Source organism: Lithobates pipiens, unplaced genomic scaffold (assembly GCF_037356315.1).
Source record: "Lithobates pipiens isolate NorthernLeopardFrog02 unplaced genomic scaffold, aLitPip1_a1.2 Scaffold_18, whole genome shotgun sequence".
NCBI classification, from domain to species: Eukaryota; Metazoa; Chordata; class Amphibia; order Anura; family Ranidae; genus Lithobates; species Lithobates pipiens.
Window position 1 is genome coordinate 296,841,733 of NW_027507758.1, and position 23,189 is coordinate 296,864,921.

General features: G+C 41.6%; 1 protein-coding gene across 4 annotated transcripts in view; it reads right to left on the reverse strand.

Moving 5' to 3' along the window:
• SOBP (sine oculis binding protein homolog) overlaps positions 1–23,189 on the reverse strand; it is a 268,830-nt gene that overhangs the window by 126,451 nt on the left and 119,190 nt on the right. For all 4 annotated transcript variants that reach the window (XM_077487161.1, XM_077487163.1, XM_077487164.1 and 1 more), the window contains one exon: positions 17,808–17,959. In XM_077487161.1, the coding sequence (XP_077343287.1) occupies positions 17,808–17,959 (152 nt within the window). The remainder of the gene's footprint in view (positions 1–17,807; positions 17,960–23,189) is intronic.

Here is a 23,189-nt window from a genome sequence, read left to right on the forward strand (position 1 = left end):
TGCCCGGCCTGTCAGTTTAGGTGGACGGCCGTGTCTTGGTAGGTTTGCAGTTGTGCCATACTTTTCCTTTTTCGGATGATGGATTGAATAGTGCTCCATGAGATGTTCAAAGAATGGGATATTTTTTTTATAACCTAACCCTGCTTTAAACTTCTCGACAACTTTATCCCTGACCTGTCTGGTGTGTTCCTTGGCCTTCATGATGATGTTTGTTCACTAAGGTTCTCTAACAAACCTATGTGGGCTTCACAGAACAGCTGTATTTATAATGAGAATACATTACACACAGGTGGACTCTATTTACTAATTAGGTGACTTCTGAAGGCAACAAGTTCCACTAGATTTTAGTTAGGGGTATCAGAGTAAAGGGGGCTGAAGACAAATGCACACCACACTTTTCAGATATTTATTCATAAAAAAACTGAAATCCATTTATCATTTTCCTTCCATGTCACAATTATATGCCTTTTTGGGTTGGTCTATCACATTAAATCCCAATAAGAAACATTTACATTTTTGTTGTAACATGACAAAATGTGCAAAATTTCAAGGGGTATGGATACTTTTTCAAAGCATTGTAGTAACACTTTAAAGAGGAAGTAAACCCATGATGGGTTTACTTCCTCTTTGATTCCCTGCAAAGGTAAAGCATAATGGACTACTATGCATCACATAGTAGTCCATTATGTGTCACTTACCTGACACAGGAACCAGCGAAGTCACCGCTGTCCCCTGTAGTCCGAAGCATCCATCTTCTTGGTGTGTCTCGCTGCTCCGCCGCTGTCATTCAGCAAAGCCGCAATGACGTCACTCCCGCGCATGCGCACGGGAGCCGCCACTTGCGGCATATCGCCATTGACAGCGGGGCGCTCAGTGCGTCTGCGTGCCAGTGTCTACGGCGCATGTGCCGTAGACAGCGGTGCCTGTCTTTCGGCAAATATCTCCTAAACCGTGGAGGTTTAGGAGATATTTCTTGGACCTACAGGTAAGCCTTAATTTAGGCTTACCTGTAGGTCAAAGTTGGTTGTAAGGGTTTACAACCACTTTAAGAATAACTTTATAAATACATAACTGAAGGTCTTTTATATCTGCATACAGTTCTACTTTAAGCAAAACACTAAAGCCCCGTACACACGAGAGGACTTATGTCCGACAGACTTCCGAAGGAGTTCTGCCGGAGTTCCGACAGAGTTCGGACGGACTTTTCGACTGAGCGGACTTGGCCACACACAATCACACCAAACTCCGACGGATTTGAACGTGATGACGTACGACTGGACTCGAATAAGGAAGTTCAAAGCCAGTAGCCAATAGCTGCCCTAGCGTCGGTTTTAGTCCGTCGGAATAGCATACACACGAGCGAATTTTTCGGAGGGACCGGGTCCGGCGGAGTTCCGTCGGAAAAATTTGAAGCATGTTCCATTTTCTAAAGTCTGTCAGACTTTTGCGAATCAAAAGTCCGTTGCAGCCCACACACGATCGAATAGTCTGACGGAATCATTCCGTCGGACTTTGGATGTTGAAAAGTCCGCTCGTGTGTACGCGGCATAAGAGGGTCAATAGAGCCTAAATGCATGTTACACATTTCTGGGGTTTTTTGTACTTTAGTGCAACTTACTTGCATTTGTATAAAATAGTTATCTGAAACCTCTGACATACACACCCTTTTTATTTAGATATAATAAGGATCTTGAGTTATGGAAATTGAAACACAGCAGTATCTAATGGGTAGCAAATGCCTAAATAATAACCAATAAATTAATAAACACTGATCATTAATGAATAATTCTTTGATCTTGTTTCTATGACAGAAAAGGCATTTTGCACATCAGATTTGCCATTTGTCACACTGCACATAGCTGTATTCCTCTAGGGGTTTAACTCAAGAAAACACAAGTAAAGAGGAATTCTATAGAAATCTGTAAATCCTTATGTTGTGTCATCTCTGCTATATATGTAAATCCTTATGTTGTGTCATCTCTGCTATATATGTAAATCCTTATGTTGTGTCATCTCTGCTATATATGTCAAAAGTAAGAGCTCAGTGACGATGGTCAGAAAATGTGCAGAATGTATTCTATACACAGTAGAGAGCTAGAATGTTACTGTTACTTTCAAAGCAGAAAAATTAGAACTTTAATCTCTGTAAGTTTTCCACACTTGTACTCAAGTGTTATTGGAGTTCATGCTGGGAGTATATCCACACGGGTAAATAAATTACATTCCTAAGACACTACCGTATATACTCGAGTATAAGCCGAGATTTTCAGCCTCTTTTTTGAGGCTGAAAGTGCCCCCCTCGGCTTATACTCGAGTCATCGCCGTCTGACTGCTCGATCAGCGTATCGAGCAGACAGACGGCGGACATACTACAATTCGAAAGCCGCGCCTCCGCCTCCGCCTGTGATAGGCGGAACACTCAATTTCCCAGCAGTCAGTGTTCCGCCTATCACGGACATCCGCTCATCCTCGTACTACGGACGAGGATGAGACGATGTCCGTGATAGGCGGAACACAGGCTGCTGGGAAATTCAGTGTTCCGCCTATCACAGGCGAAGGCGGAGGCGCGGCTTTTGAATTTTAGAATGGCCGCCGAGGCGCCGACGAAGAGCGGCGATCCTGGCAAGGCACGGGACGGAGGCAAGGCAAGGCACGGCACGGGACGGGACGGAGGCAAGGCACGACACGGGACGGAGGCAAGGAGGCAAGGCACGGCACGGGACGGAGGCAAGGAGGCAAGGCACGGCACGGGACGGAGGCAAGGAGGCAAGGCACGGGACGGAGGCTCGGGACACAGGCTCGGGACACAGGTAGGCTGGACACACACACACACACACACACACACACACACATGGACACACACACACAGGGATGGATGGATGGAGACACACACCCACAGGGATGGATGGATACACACACACACAGGGATGGATGGATGGAGACACACACACACAGGGATGGATGGATGGAGACACACACACACAGGGATGGATGGATGGATGGAGACACACACACACAGGGATGGATGGATGGATGGACACACACACACACAGGGATGGATGGATGGATGGACACACACACACACAGGGATGGATGGATGGATGGACACACACACACACAGGGATGGATGGACGGACACACAGGGATGGACGGACACACAGGGATGGACGGACACGCAGGGATGGACGGACACACAGGGATGGACGGACACACACACAGGGATGGACAGGCATGTCTCACCCTCGGCTTATACACGAGTCAATAAGTTTGCCAGTTTTTTTGGGGGTAAATTGGGGGCCTCGGCTTATATTCGGGTCGGCCTATACTCGAGTATATACGGTAATTACTAATTACACCTGGACATGAGGTTCCCAACGGTTTGGAAAACACTGCTCTGATTCCTCCCTTGAGTTGGATCAATATTCCTACTTGTTTCTGCAAAGTCACATTATATCGATGATATTTACTGTTTGGAAAGTCTTATCAGAAAGAGAAAAGACACCTCAGTTAAAATAACCTACATATTTCTTCAGGTCAGTGACTCAGTAAGTGGAAGCCTTTGATCAACATAACAACCAAGAGGTATCCTACATATTTTCTCAGTACAGGTTTACTCTAATCTGTTGTACTTGTAGGTCATTACAAGGTGCTTATATAGTAGGGACATGCAGAGGTACCACTGCTTAGCACTAGTTTAATCACTTGCCATCCGAGCCAATTCTGACACTTCTCTCCTACCTGTAAAAATCGTGTTTGTTTTGCTAGAAAATTAGTCAGAACCTCCAAACATTTTATTTATATATATATATATATATATATATATATATATATATATATATATATATATATATATATATATATATATATATATTAGCAGAGACCAAAGGTAGTAAAATTACAGTTGATACAATTTTTCAAAACACAATTTTTTTTGAAAAAAAAAACACTTTCATGATCTAAAAAAAAAAAACGCACAATGTTTACCACTATTTTTTTGTATAGTGTACTTAATGTTATTGTAGCCGTATTAGAGCAATGGTGACAGAGAAAATTGAGTACTGTCCGTGATACTTTTTTTTATTTGCACTAACATACAATTTTTCAGGACAAGCTCTCGGGGTATGTCCCCTTCTTCAAGGTCCAAGCAGTACTGATAATTATTACAAATAATTTGTAAATCAGTACAGCTTGGACCTTGAAGAAGGGGACATACCCGGAAAGCTTGTCCTGAAAAATTGTATGTTAGTGCAAATAAAAAAAGTATCACGGACAGTACTCAATTTTCTTTGTATAATGTGAAAGATGATTTTACACTTAGTAAATAGATATCAGACATGTCACACTTTAAAATTGTGCACACTTTTTATTTTTTGATCACTTTTATTCCTATTACAAGAAATGTAAACATCCCTTGTAATAGGAATAGGGCATCACAGGTCCTCTTTATGGAGAGATGTGGGGGCTATAAGTCCCCACATCTCTCCCCTATGCTGGAAAGCCTGAGATTAAAATAAAACTGATCTTAGGCTTCCCAGCAAAAAAAAAAAAATTACAGTGTTTACATCTCCCGTAGCCGGGAGTGACATCATGAGGTCGCTTCTGGCCTCCAAGTGTCATAGAGATGGCCAGGGACCATCTGGATCATAGCCAGCTCTATGGTAAACTGCTGCCACTGGCAGATTCATTCTCTGGCTCCCCGATTCAGGTTCACAAGTGTTGTCTTTAACAGTCAAAAATCAAAATCCTTGTTGAATCTTCTGTGAATGTTAAATAAAATAACAGTTTTATTAATACAGCAAACAATAAAAGGGTAGAGCACTCAAAAACAGTTAGGCCCCTTTCACACTGGGGTGGTTTTAGGTGCTACAGCGCTAAAAATAGTGCCTGGTAGCGCCTGAAAAAACCGGCCCCTTTCACTCCAGTGTGAAAGCCGGAGGGCTTTCACACTGGAGCGGTGCGCTAGCAGGACGTTGAAAAAAGTCCTGCTAGCCGCATCTTTGGATCGGTGAAAGGAGCGGTGTATTCACCACTCCTAAACCACTCCTACCCATTGAAATCAATGGGGCAGCGCGGCTATACTGCCGGCAAAGCGCCGCTGCAGCGGCGCTTTGCGGGTGGTTTTAACCCTTTTTCGGCAGCTAGCGGGGGTTAAAACCACCCTGCTAGCGGCCGCAGACCGCTGCTAAAGCAGCGTTTTACCGCTGACGCCCACACCGCCCCAGTGTGAAAGGGGCCTTACAGCTGCCAAGAAAAGACATGACGACCCTGATCAGTGAAAGGACCATCTAGCTTTAGTTGAAATTGCTCCTTTATTAGGATAAACGTTATCACACCACTGTTTGTGACATAACAATGCATACCATGAATAAATGACTATATCAGTTATTCGTTAAACTATCATTTTAATTTTTTTTTTTTATTATAACCTGTTTCCAATCTCTAATGATGAACCTAAAGTGGCATAAAAAAATCTTTAGTGAGCAAAAAGATACCATATGAGCGTTCGGAGACCAGATTTATTATACTCATAACTAGAGATGTAAAATATCTGGAAATTTTGAAGCTATGGGGAAAAACATTTTTTTCCCAGTTTTTTTCTGGAAAAAATGTAAATTTTGGAAATGTAAAAAAAACTCAGTATGGAGTAGTTCCCCAAAGTTGTTTTGTTACACTGGAGAGGTGAAATGCAGTGTATATAAAAGTACTATGCTTGAAATAAAAGTACAGCTTATTCAGTAAATAAACTAAACTACACAGGTAACCGCCCCTTTTTCTTTCTTTTTTGATCAATGTTCTCCTGAATTTCGGGTGTCATTGTATCTATAAATGAAGGGATTGTGTATTTTTGGGAGGCTGAAGTTTGCAACACTTCCTTACTTTAAGATGCTGCTGGAGAAGAAATACTTTGTGATGATCAAGAAACAGCACAAAGAGTGTTTCTGGAATGAGAACGCTGTAGGGAAAAGCTACTTGCACTTTTATTGTGGTCCTCTTTATTTTATTCCGTAAAGTATTTATTAACCTCTTTAGGGCACCTCTGGCATGTAAGGATGTGTTCTACCATCCTTGTAGCATTTGGAAAAGAATATTTCTTCTCACAATATTTGCAAATTGCAACTTTGCTCTCAGCGGAAAATTCACTGGGGAAATGTTTCCAAACTCTATATGTTGGTCTCACCATTTTATTTAGAGGAGGAGAATAAAAAACAAAAACTAATTACTGACCAGACTATAAGGAAACAGCATGCTGTGATGTGGAGAAGATTAAAATGAATCAGTTAAAGGTTATGAAGATAAACTAATTTGTCAGACAAATTTAACCTCTTACCTGTCAATTAAGGCCTGAGAGGTCAGAAGCAATCATCTACTCTATCACAACAATCACCCAACTGTAGGAGGTACAAGATGGAACCCACATGCAAACTAAACTGGAGCCTTTTCCATACTGCATGGGAAAGGCTCCAGTGGCAGAAATGCATATTTCTCTTGTTTGAGAACTGCATTGTGAAGCACAGTGTCAGTGTGTTCAGCTGAGAAAACTTGTAATAATTTAAGACTTTACATAAAGTCTCAGAAATCATTAAGGTCTTCCTGTTACATAGTTTAAATACCATGTCATAGATATATTATTATCATTGTAATATAACATATTCTACACTCTTTTTTTTTCTTCAACTTTTCCAGAAAAAAAGGCTTTTGTTTCCAATTTTTCAATTTTTTGACGGGCCTTCCCATCTCTACACATAACTATTCTATATGCTCTAAATTCTCAGCATTTCTAATTCTTTAATTATATTTTTCTATATGTGATTTGTAAGGAGGACACATTGTTCACGTATACATGCAGTAGACGTTAAAATAAGATAAGGAAACACATTTTAACGTCATGCTGTTTTGCTCTGTTGAGCTTTGTCAGAATAACTTCTTAATAAAATGGATTGTAGTTGTTCATGAACTTGTGGCAATTAGAGGAGTGAAGCACTGGCATAGAGCCATTGTTAGCAAGCAGGCTTGGAGGGACTGTCCTTGATTCATGTATGCATTAGCTCGGGTCCTGGGGTGTGAGGAGTTGAATTTACTGTTGGCTTTCACTGATAATACCAGAATCAGGACAGCACTCTGATTCAGAAAATCAAGAAGGCAGATTTTGTGACATGTTCCCTTAATACAGACAGTACCACTTCTTAAATAAAGTATAAGCAATTTGTATTTTAGGAGGCTTATTAATACAGGCTTATTAATACACAAAAACATCTGCCTTTTAGGAATACAAATTCTCACATTTTACTATACATATTTTTTTTTTCACATCAACCAAGATCCTCCTGATGCTAAATTTGTATTCAAGTTGAAAGGTAATTTGTTTTGTCTAAAAACAAGTGTAGTTCATCTTTTCCTTATTTTCAGAACCTACTGTTGGCTAAAATCCAGACCTTTGCCTCTTCTAAACATTATCTGCTGATTGGAGGCGTTTATTATTAACCGCTTGCCGACCAGCCGCCGCAGTTATACTGCGGCAACATAGCTCGGCTGCGCTAATCTCCGTCATGTTACGTCATTAACATAGACAGCCACTAGGAGGCGCATGCCCCCTGCTCGCCCACAGAGCCGATGCAAGTGCCCGGTGGTCACAATCACTGCAATCCCGCAATCACTCTGGGCACACTGAGAACCGGAATCCGTGTGTGTAAACACACAGTTTCCATTTCTCTGAGGGGAGAGCAGTCAGATCGTCTATGAGTATAAACAGTAATCTGTCATCTCCCCTGCACAGTCCCCTCCCCCTTCAGTTAGAACACAAACTAGGGAACACATTAACCTCTTCACCACCCCTAGTGTCAACCCCTTCACTGCCAGTGACAGTTTTACAGTAATCAATGCATTTTCATAGCACTGATAGCTGTAAAAATGACAATGGTCCCAAAAATGTGTCAAAATTGTCCGACGTGTCCGCCATAATGTTGCAGTCCCAATAAAAATCATAGATCCCCATCACTACTAGTAAAAAAAAATAATAATAATAAAAAAGCCATAAAACTATCCCCTATTTTGTAGACACTATAACTTTTGCGCAAACCAATCAGTATATGCTTATTGCGATTCTTTTTTACCAAAAATATGTAGAAGAATAAATATCAGCCTAAACTGAGGAAAAAATTTGTTTTTTTATACATTTTCTGGGGATTTATTATTTATTATAGCAAAAAGTAAACAATATTGTTTTTTTTTTCAAAATTGGCACTCTTTTTTTGTTTAGGTGAAAAGTCGCATGACCGCGCAATTGTCAGTCAAAGTGATGCAGTGCAGAGTCGAAAAAAGTGCTCTGGTCAAGAAGGGAGTCAAATCTACCGGGGCTGAAGTTGTTAATGCTTAAATCATTTTTAATAATCCAATTAAAGAAAACTGTATTCAGTAAATCCTTAACCAAAAAATGTCTCACAAAATAAAACTACACCAAATAATAATGTGAACTATTAATGCACAGGTATTAAATATCAAGGAGTTTGCCTCAGGGTTGAGTTCCCATCATGGGAAAATAAAATAATAAGCAAAAATTGGGTACCATCATCCGAATATTATGTAAAAAGAGAAGTGAAGACAGTTGATTAGGCTGTTCTCCACTAGGAGAGGGGGGAAAATGGACTATCTCAGTACCAATAGACACAATACACTATTATAATAAAAACTTAGATTTCTCATACATATAAAAGACTAGACATGATTCCAAAAAATCAATACATAAAAACAGAAAAAATATTGATACAGTATATTAATACTTGTTGACTTCTGGATGAATTCAAGGTTTGAAAAGTCCTCATAGGACATATAATCCTCTACATGTTTCACGATCAAAGGACCACTTCATCAGGAGTATACATCTACAAGGAAAGTGGCATATTTAGATAACAATATATTATATATTTATATATATATATATATATATATATATATATATATATATATATATATATATATATATATATATATATATTGTTATCTAAATATGTCACATCCATTTTTCCTCCTCTCCTGGTGGAGAACAGCCTAAGCAACTGTCTCCAATTCTCTTTTTACACTGCACAGGTATTGAATCGAAATGTTACTGTGCTACTCCATGAAAAGAAATGTGAATAGGTTCACTGTGCCTTTTTATCACTGATATTGTAAACTATGTATCATAGTCTCATTTCCACTTTATTCAGTCAATTCAGCATTTTAAAGATGAAAAATAGAGATACAAGATGATTCAGTCTGAAGATAAACATTATTCCTATAAAAAACAAGTCTTTAGTCATTGTAAACAACAGTAATGAACGTAAGTGAGCATGTCGCTGTAGAATTAATGTTACTTTGTTCGCTGATTAGAAACAAACTAGACATAAAGGCAATTTAGCTGGAGAGCTTAACATTAATTTCAGTGCAGAAGGCTGCAGGTATATGTCAGAGTAATTGTTCAAACCATAAAGAGGCCAGACTGCTTTTTAAAATAATATGAGTGTGTGAGTGGTGGAATTACTCGAGTTAATGATCCTACTAAGTGCATACTATACTGTGCATACCTACTAGTGCATACTACAGATTTTAAAATGAATATTTATTCACAGTGAAAAGTAAAAAAGCATGCTGTGCTAAAGTCTGTTTTTACTTATGTGTAGAAGTATCTATGTATCTATCGATGTATGTATGTATCTATCTATCTACTGTATCTCAGTGCAAACCTGGATACCCACAAAAATTTTAAATCCTTACTACACCAAAAAATTCTTCAAGTCATATATTTTTTCTTCTTTCCAAGGGCAAATTTGAACCACCAAAATGTAATGGAAATATCTAGACATTTTTACATGAATAGACCTTGACCTATATGCTGTGATCTATCTATCTATCTATCTATCTATCTATCTATCTATCTATCTATCTATCTATCTATCTATCTTTCTATCTATCTTCCCAATTCAGTCTTCACTCAACAGTACATCTCATCTCCTCTCTCAGCAGACATACAGAAACCACGAAAGCACTTTTGGTACAAGTGAGGTAAGTATGTGAAATAGGTAAGGGATTGGGGACCTTTAGGTGTTGGGAACATCTCTTCATCAGGAGCTCTGGAGACAAAGCTACACTTGTGTTCAGAGCAGAAATGTAACATTTTAAAGACGAGCATTCCAGTCAGATAGTGACAACTTTTACCTTAGTCAACTGTATATGACTTAAAACACTATTGGACATCTAAAATTGTATCAGACACCTAAAATGTAATAGGTTAGATATGTAGTCTTTATCAAAATGTTTTTGATTTAGTAAGGGACTAATATCCAAGGTTCCTTCGTTTTTTTGGTGTTATTCCTATATACTTTTTTTTATTTAAAAAATTATTTAAAGCATTAAAAAAAGAAGTACATTGTCATTATAACATTGCCATATACAATAGACAAACGATACAACATGCTCCGTTCTGGTAGTTTCCTTTCTTGTTAGACGTATAATACAAAAAAAAAAATACCAATTGTTTTACTATTATTGACACAAAGCTACATCTGGAAATATTATTTTCTCATTTAAATAAATCAAATTGTAAACTAGGTTTAGGTGCCCTTTAATAATGTTGATGTCTGCCATTTTCAAACATGAAATGCAGTGCTTTATTCTCCCATAGGGCCCGGGTGCTCAGCTCAGTATCTCTAACAGGCCCTTAGGCTTTAACTTCATCAATGGAAGCAACATTTCCTTGGTTCTTCTTTCTGACTGAGTGTAACCTAAAGGTCAGGCAACGATGTTGTGTCAGATATGATAACATCAGACAGAGAAATAAGTTTAACCTTCATTTTCTCAGGGACAAGTGTTGAAGAAACCCTCAACTCTAAGTCCTTGACTACATGTTGAAAATAAATGCTAGTTGAAGATATGGCCAGCTCTGGAGTACATTTATAGTGGTTAAAGTCAGCAATACTGACTTGCATGCCCCTGAAATGTACAACCCAGCAGGGATCGGCAAGGTGTCCATACATGGAAACTGGTGTCCATGAGCGGTCCTTGCAGGGCCCACGGCCGCCCGTTCTGCCCATTTTGCATTGGGCCACAGGGAGTTGGTCAGACTTACAGAACAGATGAATATGCTGTCTAACAGTCACAGCCTCTACTAATCCACCTCCCCCGCTGCTGCCTGTTGGTTAGTAGGACCGCCAGCATCCTATCAATCAATCAGGTTCCTGCCCCACCCCCAGGCTCTGACCTTCAGAGGAGGAGAATGGAACTTCCTCTAAACCTGCCCATGCCCCCAGCTTCCTTGTGAGATGTGTATGAGTCCTATTACTATAGCTCCACTAGAAGAATAAGATCATAATATAAGGGGGATCTATGGGGGGCCCTGATCTAAAGAAGGATCTATGGGGACCCTGGCCTGCTGTAAATGGAGATCTATGGAGACCCTGGCCTGTTCTTAATGGGGATCCTTGGAGACCCTACTCTAAAAGGGGATCTATGGGGACCCTGGCCTGCTCTAAAGTGGGATCTATGGGGACCCTACTCTAAAGGGGGATCTATAGGGATCCTAGCCTGCTCTAAAGGGGGATCTCTGGGGACCATGCTCTAAAGGGGGATCTATGTGGACCATGGCCTGCTCTAAAGGGGAATCGATGGGGACCCTGCTCTAAAGGGGGATCTATGGTGACCCTGCTCTAAAGGGAGAGCGATTCTGACCTGCTCTAAATGGGGATCTATGGAGACCCTGCTCTAAAGAGGGATCTTTGGGAACCCTGCTCTAAAGGGGGATTTATGGGGACCCTGCTTTAAAGGGGGATTTATGGGGACCCTGGCCTGCCCTAAAGGGGTATCTATGGGGACCCTGCTCTAAAGGGGGATCTCTGGGGACCATGCTCTAAAGGGGGATCTATGTGGACCATGGCCTGCTCTAAAGGGGAATCGATGGGGACCCTGCTCTAAAGGGGGATCTATGGTGACCCTGCTCTAAAGGGAGAGCGATTCTGACCTGCTCTAAATGGGGATCTATGGAGACCCTGCTCTAAAGAGGGATCTTTGGGAACCCTGCTCTAAAGGGGGATTTATGGGGACCCTGCTTTAAAGGGGGATTTATGGGGACCCTGGCCTGCCCTAAAGGGGTATCTATGGGGACCCTGCTCTAAAGGGGGATCTATGGGGACCCTTCTCTACAAAGGAATTTGATGCTGCTGCTGCGTCTCAGTACGACCAAAAAATATGAAAGGTAAGAATTTTGAAAATATTTTAAACATTTTATAACAGTATACCACAAGCAGTCTTTATATAAATGTTATTTTAAACAAGAGTAGACAGAGTGTTTTTTGATGGTTTAATTTATAATGTACCTTGGTGTCCTTCACTAAGGACTGTACTTGGAAAAATGTCCGTCACAGCCTTGGTCTATGCCTATCCCTGCAACCCAGTACTGTTAAGGCTTTTAAGAAATATTGCCACTCCATGAAGTACTCTGAGCCTTTTATGTCATGCACAGCCTCCACATACTATCAGTGTCTTACAAGCAAATGGGTAGTATTATCTTACTAAACCCACTGTGTTAAATGTCGAGCCATACCACCTATAGTACCTAACCAGCAGAGATACCAAAGTGGTAACATGATTGCAAAGTGAGTCAGAAGTGGTCCTCAGTTTTAATCTTTGCACTAAATTAAAAAGGAATTTCATAATTTAGGACCCTCAGATGATTTAATCAAATAAATCTTGCACCTCCAACAGCTTTAAAAAAAAAAAGTTGTCACTGCTTGTGCATAAGGGTCAGTGTGGCACTGACTGAGTGTCAGAGGAGAACAAGATTTGGGACTCTGACCAAAACTCCATCTACAACACAAAGGAAAAACATCAGGGGTCTACTTCCACCCTTTTAATGGCACACTTGGGTCTTGTAAGCCCCATTTGTACTAGTAATACATTTATATTAAAAGAGTAAAAACATAAAAATAAGCAAAATATAGTAAAATAATAAATGACCATTTAAATACATGAATAAATTCATAAAAACAACATTCCTGTGCAGACATAATGTAGACATACTATATGCACAGTTAGGCTCCATGCACACTGAAGCTCAAAAAAGCTTTTTCTGGACGCCAGATTACTGGCAGAAAACGCTGGTTGCAAAACATGCTTTTAACAGCGTTTTGTACTAGCGTTTATGAGCGTTTATTAGTGTTAGCGTTTATGGGAGTTTTCAATAAAAATACACAGAGGACAGTCCAAAAATCCCACAGTGCATTCCAAACTCCCACAATGCATTGAAAAAAATTGAATGCCGAACACTAATAAACACGTGTTTATGAGCGTTTATAAGCGTTTATCGTCGTTTGGCGTTTTTTGGCATTGAAAAACGGCAATTCGAACACGAATTTCTGGCGTTCAGAAAAAAGCCCATAAACTCCACTGCTCATTATAGCTAAAAAAATGTCCATGTGTGCATGGACACATAGGCTAACCTAGAGTGGAGTTCATGGGCTTTTAAAAAAAACGCCCAAACTCCAATAAACTGCAGTTTATGAGCTCCAGTGTGCATGGAGCCTTAGGAGAATATATGTACATAAAATTCCCAAGTATGCTACAAATGAAGTATTGCCACAAATGTCAGAGGTTTAACTATAACTTAGATCAGTGATGGGCAACCTTTTTGGCGTGGTGTGTCAAAAATCGGCAAAAAATCGAGTATAACTCGCGTGGTGTGTCACTTCGACAAAAAAACATAATTTTGCGCAATTTATAGTTTAAACTACAAAAATTTATAATTGCAATATATAATTGTATTTAATAAACCAAAAACAAATTATTTAACATACCTGCTTAGTAACTTCTTTGTTCATCAGTCGATTTCGTATGTTGCCCTTGATATTATTGAACTTGTTTGGGGTGCAGTGAACCAGGGCTGTGGAGTCGGCTGCTTCCAGCTCCACGTCCTCATCAACATGCCGCTCCAGCCCGCCCCTGCTATGAATATTTCTAGTGACGCGAGGGCGAAGATTATGAATATTCATAGCAGGGGCGGGCCGGAGCGGCATGTTGATCAGGACGTGGAGCTGGAAGCAGCAGACTCCACAGCCCTGCCGTGAACTGAGATAAGTGAGGGGGAGGGCGAATTCTTTAACTAACCTGCCAATTAGTGACTTTTTTGTTGCTGAATTTCATTGGCTAAATCTTCAATTGAAGGTTGGTATTTTGTACACTTCAGGCCCAAGAAAGCGCTACTAACCTCATCTGTCAATCTGTTTCTTTTGTTGGTTTTGATATTATTTAATGCTGAGAATAAGGTCTCACAAAAGTACGTAGAAGGAAAAATTGTGAGTAAAGCTGTTGCTATATTTGTCAGGGTGCTAAAAGTGTCTGGTAGTCTGTTCCAGGCACTCCAAATTTCCTGTTCCTAGTGGCACTCATCTTTATTCTCCAAGCCGCCCCTTTCCAGATTCTCAAGCTTTGACCTCAAGTCGACAAACACCTGAGCCCAGATGCTGTCTTGAAATTCGGCAAGCTGCATCTCCAAATCATCTATTTGCATCCATTGGAAACCATTTAATTCCAAACTATTGTAGACTACTACATCAGGATACTTAATTATTTTCATGGTCTGTTCTAGGCTTCTAAATTGACTAAATCTATCAGTAAACTGGTCAAGTAACGAGTCTAAAACATGCTGGTACTTCATATGCAAGAGTTCCACTTCATTTCGTACAGTTGCACTGGCCTTCTCAAAATGCTTTTGTACTCGAGGAAAATACTTTTATAGTTACGTTTTAGTTTATAGTTACGTTTTAGTTTCTACATCTCGCTTGAAAATTCAATACTTTTTCCAAAACCTTGTAACTTTAAGTTCAGTTCATTAACATGAACAGAGAGATCTGTAAAAAACATCAGGGTGTTGACCCACTTATCATCATTGAGCTGAGGAAAGTTTCCCAGATCCTTCTCTTCAAGAAATACCTTAATTTTTCAAAGCACTTCACAAAGCGCTCAAGAACCTTGCCTCGGCTCAGCCATCTTACATTATTGTACATCAGCAGTCCACTGTAGGTGGAATCAACCTCCTGTAAAAGTGCTGAAAATTCTCGCTTGTGAAGGGGGCGAGCAGCTATTAAATTAACTATTTTTGTTAGAACTGACATTAAGTCATTTAAGTCAGTGAATCCTGCCTTGGCACATAAAGCCTCCTAATGGATAATACAATGAAAAGGCACAATCACATGTCCAATAGCTTCTGTAAACAATTTCACAAATCCAACTTTTTTCCCCACCATGTTTGGGGCACCATCTGTCGTCACTGACACAACTTTAGATATATCAATGCTTAGGTCGCAGAATGTTTGCATAACAACCTTGCATATTTCGCTTCCTGATGTACTTGTTGGCACTGATACTAACTTTATCAACTCTTCTCTCATTGTGTGACCATCAGAATATCGACCAATAATGGCCAACTGAGCATGAGATGTGACATCAGTAGTTTCTTCAAGAGAGATGGAAAAATATTTACAATTCCTTATGTCTCTCTTTAATTTTTTGGCTCTTGAAAGGGTCGGCCACTGCTACTACCACTCCCTTTACTTAACCTTTGTTTTTTATTTTTTGGGTGCTCCATCAGTGGGCCAGTGACAGCAGATAGAATTATAGATAGCTTGTTAGGCTAGTTAACCCCTAATTGGCTAACACAACCTCCCCCTCACTTATCTCAGTTATTGTGGGCAATTACAAGTCCATGGCACCCCAATAGTTGCTGCTAATGGCGCTCACATTTCCCCCCGGCACTCCGCTGTTCCCTGCTGTGGTGCGGTCGTAACCGAAAGTCCCAGGAGTAGACTCTCTGTGCCGGCCTGACTGGAGAGAGGCGCGCACTGTTCCCGCGCTCCTCTCCTGCGGATCCTCCCTAACGTCCTCGTCGTGTTGATGCCTTACCAGCAGCCCCTGCGCTCAGAAAGGGGCTGTGCTTCACTGTCAGGCGGCGGTGGCGGCGATACAGTAAGTGAGTGTGGGTGGGGGAGATCACACGTCCCGCCCCCCCCGTTCCTCCAGTACAGATTCTTCCATCCTCGGTGGCCGTGCAGGAGCCGAGGATGAATCACACGAAATCCTGCGCGTGTCACCCCAAATGGCTACGCATGTCAGCATTGACACGCGTGTCATAGGTTCGCCATCACTGACTTAGATGAATCATTGCAGAACACCACTAAATACATAAAGTTATAAAGGATATAATTACAGGTCATGTATTTTTAATTTTTAATATTTTTATTGTATTACGTGCAATATTAAATCTGCACATGATATTTTTTATCCAATTGGGGCATTGTCTTTTTAATAAGAATTTTCTGAAATAATTGAATAACCCCATATATTAGGCATTGCCTCACAAACTAGAGTAAGAGCAATAATTCAAGGCCATCATTCACTGTTAGCTCTAAATTGATGATCTTAAAATCACCTCTAGACAATTTTAGGTACCATAACTTTTTACCATTTTACGCAAATCTGAGGCTTGGCAAATGTATTTATTTACTTGACACAACCTCATCTTTTATATTTTACCTAGAAATTAGGTATTACATTGTGTTTGTGGGCACTAAAATTAATTTTATTATCTTTTACTGAAATTTTAGTAAAATAGTACAAATATTGTATGACTTAAAAAAATTGCAACTGCCGCCATTTAATCTACAGGTTTTCTACTGTCATAAAAAAAAACTGTCTGAAGTACATTTTCTTGTAAAAAATGAGCATTTTAGCATATGTATGCAGCAAGGAAAATTTTTTCTATGTAATGCGATGCTCTGTTCCAGCGCTGACCAATCAGAATCACGCTGAAGCATCCCCGAAGCTCTGCAGAAAGATGGGGGAGAAGAGCAGCCATTTCAAATCCCTGGACTACTACACAGAGTGCATAGGCACTGACAGCTTAACCACGAAGGTAAGTAAAGTGGGGACCAGAGGGTAGGCAGGTTGTTTGAAGTTAGTTCACCTTTTATTTTTTTCCTTTTTCAGGCTTTATAAATAGGTCCATATATTTACTTTATGCCTAATAGTAACTATACAAAGCCTAAATCCAGAAATACTGTACAATATGAAAGGGTTAGGAATTTATAGTTACAGTAAATTCTGGTTAATATCAGATACTCATTATGATCAATTGATTTTTTGATTTGGACCTGCTGTGGATTGTGGCTAGTGTAATCATGTTGTCAAAACTGCATGGTGTGTTGTAACAGTCTCTGTTCTGTGTATCTGAACAACTGCATACTTTATATCAAACCATACGTGTTATTAAGATCCATCTCTGGGCAATAGTTCATTATGCAAGGCATCCTTGCCACCCCTTAATAATCCTCCTCATTACCTACTTTGAAGCCCATCTGATATCATCACCTGGCTTTACATCGTTTTCAAATCTTTGGGTTCCAACTGTTCTGGGAGGAGGAGTCTGCAGGGGACCCTTTCTCATGCAAAGCTAAGGGGGGGGGGCTGGGCGCACTGAGGAGACCAGCCCCCCAGTACACAGAAATCCAGCTAAGGTGGCCAGAATCCTCATAAGGATTCACTGCCTAGAGCACCATTAGTAGGCACCATGTCCGATAAACAAAGAAAAGAGCACAGAACACCTTATAGAAGAAGGCATGTAGTAAAGCTAAAACACTTGGTTCATTAAAAAAAGATAAAACAAACTGTCCAGAGAACAAATTTGGAAACAACATTTTTAACAGATTTTCTCTAAACACCTACTGCAGTGACAGCAATGTTTATATCAGCAAAAGCTTACATCAATGTATGTTTCTATCAAGCCTTACCTTATTTCTCTTGAAGTATGCTCTTCTGCATGCTGCAAAGCACTTCTCACTGCAGAAGCTTTTCACCTCACTCCCCATACTGAGGGAGTAGCGTTTAATCCCCACTTTCTGGCACCAGGCACACATGATTTGCACATTTGACACATCTTCCTCTGTAGAAAAAAAAACAATAATTCAAATGTTGGCAGGTAATCAGGTAGCATTGACTTCCAACTTTGATTTCCAAAATAACTAACAGCTGCCTTAGTTTAAAGAGATACTGTCACTTCACCCATACTTTCATAGAGAAGTAACAATGACTACGCTTCTCCACCACTCTTTCCTCTAACACAGCATGCACTAAATCTGCAGGGCTGGCTGGCATCAGATGCTAAGAAGGGGATTTTACTCCCTTAATTGGCTTCTTTAGCAAAGTGCTGTCAGGATTGGCAGAAAAGCAAAGGCGGGGAAACACTAGCCAGGTGAGTATCAGTGGATGAGTGCTTGGGTCCAGCAGCCGATTGAGGGGGTGACATCTTCATTCCCCCAAGCATCTTACAACAGTCAAAAGTCAACACTGGGGCTTCTAGTGTCAGCTTCAATGGGGGAGGGGGGACATTAGGGGAGGAGAGTTGCCAAGGTGAGTATAAGTGGGTCAGGGAAGGGAGGCATTGCAAGGACACCATCACTTTGCCCTGAATGGATTGTTTGTTACTTTGTTCTGAATGAGTGTCTCTGTAAAACTGTTATGTTAGACAGTCATAACAGTTATCGCATTTTATGTATATATAGATTTTTTCTGCATAATATGTCATATTGCCGTTAATTTTTTTTCTAATATCCATTAATGGAACTTAAAAGAAATAAAATCTCTTGCTTCATTATGTTGTTTTTCTATTGTTAAAATCATTCTTAATTAACTCAAATAGAAATTCAAATGTAAGAATGAGATTTGCAAGAAATAGGAGCAAAAAGGGAACAAATAGTACTGAGCAGAAAGCAAGGGTATGAAACAATACTGAGAGGAAAGTATGGTTGTAGTACCTAAGAGACACCCTGTAGGAAATTCAGAAAATGGAGACCACCAATACAGAAGGGGAACATATGAAGATGCAATAGTGGCAGGAGGTTTTCAGGAGCAACCAATATTTGTAGAAAGGATGGGGAAAATGCAATACAGGAGCTGTGAAAATAAGCTAGAGAAAGGCAATAGCCTTAATGGGTAAGTAACGTATTGTACTATAATCTGGTATGAAGGAATGAAGGTATCAGTGGAGTACTAAGGGGGTGCAGGTGGTGTTGTTTTTTTTACATGACGCTGCAATACCTAAAGTATTAGCACTACAGCACTGCCATTATACTGTGGCAAGTCGGTTCTCCTAGGCAAATCACAGTAGGTATACATCGGGCGCATGGGTGCGCTCCCGGCGCACCCGCGGCAATCAAATTTGCTTCAGAACCAATCAGTCTCCAGTAGGGGTGGAATGGATCAAAAAACTCACGGATCAGATCATTCCTTGGATCAGAGTCACGGATCGGATCATTTTTCGGATGAGAAAATAATAATTGAATTTGCAAAAACCTGTGAAAATTCCACCACCATATAGTCCCCACTGTAATATCCACACTCCCCCCACTGTAATATACATCTTCCCCACTGTAATATCCACGTCATCTCCCCCACTGTAATATTGGCTGGGTACGGCTGAGCATGACTGGGTACAGCTGGGTATCGCCAAGTATGGCTGGGTATTACCGAGTATTGCAGAGTATGGCTGGGTATGGCAGAGTGTGGCTGGGTATGGCTGGGTATGGCAGAGTATTGGCAGAGTATTGGCTGGGTATTGCAGAGTATTGGCAGGGTATGGCAGAGTATTGGCAGGGTATTGCAGATTATTGGCAGGGTATTGCAGAGTATGGCTGGGTATTGCAGAGTATTGGCAGGGTATTTCAGAGTACTGGCAGGGTATTGCAGAGTACTGGCAGGGTATTGCAGAGTATTGGCAGGGTATTGCAGAGTATTGGCAGGGTATGGCAGAGTATGGCTGGGTATTGCAGAGTATTGGCAGGGTATTGCAGAGTATGGCTGGGTATTGCAGAGTATTGGCATGGTATTGCAGAGTATTGCAGAGTATTGGCAGGGTATTGCAGAGTATGGCTGGGTATTGCAGAGTATTTGCAGGGTATTGCAGAGTATTTGCAGGGTATTGCAGAGTATTGGCAGAGTATGGCAGGGTATTGGCAGAGTATGGAGGGAAGGTTGTGACTGCAATTGTCACAGAGCAGTGCTGTGGGCACTACAGATACAGCCCACAGTGCTGCTGCCATCCGATCTCTCCCCTCCACTGTACAGATCAGTACACAGAGGGGAGAGAGCAACCGATGTCATCATGACGCCAGTTTGTTTACAAGTGATCGATCCGTCATTTGACGGAGCGATTACATTGTAAACAGCCGACGGGTGCACCAAGATGGCCGCCGCTCCAGAGATAGGCCATTCGGCCGTTCAGATCAGGGATCGGTGACGATCCGTTGCACCCCTAGTCTCCAGGCCCAGGTCAGTGATTTTTGGCTTGGACATGGTGATCAGTTCTGGCAAATGGGAGACTGTCCTCTGCCTGTAAGTGTAAACACAGGCAGAGGAAATGAAATCATCTCCCTTGTAGAACTCTTTTCAGTTCCAGAGAGAGGAGAGAGGAAATCTAACTGTGAGTTGCATAACACTTCACTAACACCAGTACACGTAGGCACACTTGTCACCCCCCAATCACATCTCCCCATCGCCCCTGATTAACCCCTTTACTCTGTGTCACAGTGTTGCCAAGTGAAGTTTTCAATGATCACGGCATTGGTGTCATTTGTGACTTATAATTGTTAGGGCAGCTAGTAGTAGGCCCAGCTAGGGTACCCCCTAAACATCCCTAATAAAGTTTTAATCCCTTGATCACCCCCAGTTAACCCATTCACCCTCTGTCACAAGTGTCACTAATACAGTGTATAGATCTATATTCTGATCGCCATATTAGTGTCACAGGTTAGCCAGTTAGTTGGTTAGTTTCACCGTCAGTCTTTTATAGCATCAGGGTGCCCCCATATATTACCGAATAAATGTTTTAACCCATTGATTGCCCCCAGTTAACCCTTTCACCCCCTGTCACTAGTGATCACCTTATTAGTGTCACGGGTAATGCTGGTTATTTTTATTTTTTTATAGCGGCGGGGCACCCGCCATATATTACCTAATAAAGGTTTAACCGCCTGATCACCTGGCCGGAGAAATCAGTTTTAGCATCAGTTAGGGTCTGCGTCAGCCCCAGGCAGTGTCAAATTAGTGCCAGTAGCATTAACACCCATGCACGCTCCATACACCTCCCTTAGTAGTATAGTGTCTGAACAGATCAATGTCTTTGATCTGATCAGAACTACATTAGCATCCCCAGTAGTTTAGGGTTCACAAAAACGTAGCGTTAGCGTGATCAGCCCAGATACCTGCAGTAGTATCAGTAAAGTTGTACCAGTCAATTTAGAGGCCACAATGTCCAATCGAAGGTACACTAGTGAAGAGCCCTACACGTTTCTGAGCGTGACAGATGAGAGTGAAGAGGAAATCACCCATCTGTCAGATTCAGGCTCAGAATGCAAACCAGTAGACAGCAGCGGCACCCTGACAGATAGCTCTGACAATGGAGTAGTGGTCCCTGCCAAGGTCAGCCATACCCAACCCCATTCTTCTTCTGTTATTGAGGTGCAAGAACCGCAGGGCTCTCGTATGGAGCAGAGAGCCAGTACTAGTGCCGCTCATCTTACTGGTGAACTGGCATGCACCAGCGGCCTGGTACACCCTGGTCGTAGTCAAACCAGCCCTGCAGTATCACGTGATGACGTAGCGAGTCCCATAAGTGCAGTTCAAGCTGGTGTGGAGGCTAGCACAAGTGTATCCCGCAGCCACCAAGAAGACAAACACAGGCCCTGACAAACACAGGGAGAGAGCCTGTTTGAGATGTAATAATTTGCTCGCAGTGAAGTGGAGGGATTCACAGAATGTTTTAGTTCTGTCCTCCCTTCATGCAGTTATGACAGTCCAAATTCCAACGGCGACTGGTGTTGTGGAGAAACCCCTCTGTGTCCACGAATACAACCTTAATATAGGAGGGATGGACCTCAACGACCAGTTGATGGTTCCGTACTTAACTGCCCGTAGAGCCAGACGCTGGTACAAAAAAGTGTCTGTATACCTATTTCGATTGGCTCTGTGCTTATGTGCTATTCAAGGCGTCAGGACGAACTGGATCCTTCCTTAAATTCCAGGAAGAGGTCATCACAGCCCTTCTGTTTCCAGGCGCTGCTGTGTCCCAACTTCCCAATGCAACTGCAGTGAGACGGCTGCATGAGAGGCATTTTCTGTATGTCCTCAGTGGTACCCCTACTCAATGAACCCCCCAAAGAAGATGTTGTGTCTGTAGGAAATGCGGATACAGGCGTGACATCCACTTTTATTGTCCCTCCTGTCCTGACCAACCTGGTCTCTGCATCGGTGAATGTTTCTAGTGCTACCACACACTAGTGGAGTATTAGCGTAGAGTACAGCATTGCACAGTCCTAGGACACACTTTCACAGGGTCATCGCATTTTTAGAGACCCAAGCCTGGAACCTTTATAGTTACCAAACAAAGGGGGAAAATATATATATATATATATATATATATATATATATATATACCGTATTTATAGGCGTATAACACGCACCCCAGGTTTAGGAGGGAATTTTAAGGAAAGAAACTTTTAGGAGGGAAGTTTAAGGAAAAAAACTTACTTTAAAATGCCCATCAAGGCAGCCTTGTCAGTGTCCATCTGCAGCCTTGCCCATCATTGTAGCCTAGCCCACTGTCCATCTGCAGCCTTGTCCATCATTGTAGCCTTGCCCAGCATCCATCTGCAGCCTTGCCCAGTACCTCTGTAGCCTTGTCCAGGTCCTTTGCAGTCTTGCCAGTCTTTTTGCAGCATTTCCCCATTTTAAATTTGGCGCCGATGGAAAGGAGCAAGCCGAGCCAGGATACAGAAAGCCAAGCGTACTTCGTCTTTATTCGACTCCTCTCGCAGTCCTGCCCGCCTCCACTGATTGCAAGAGGGGCGAGCGCTGCTGACATACAGAAAGCCGAGTGTACTTCGGCTAGACTCAGCTCTGCTCACAGTGAGGCTGTGAGAGGAGCCGAGACTATCCGAAGTACACTTTCTGTATGTCGCTCCATTCGCAATCAGTGGAGGTGGGCGGGACTGCAAGAGGAGCCGAGTGTATTTTGGCTTTGTGTATCTCGGCTCCGCTCGTTCGTTTCCTTACAATCAGTGGGGATCGGCGTATGACACGCACCTACTTTTTTCCCGGGGATTTTAAGGGGGAAAAAG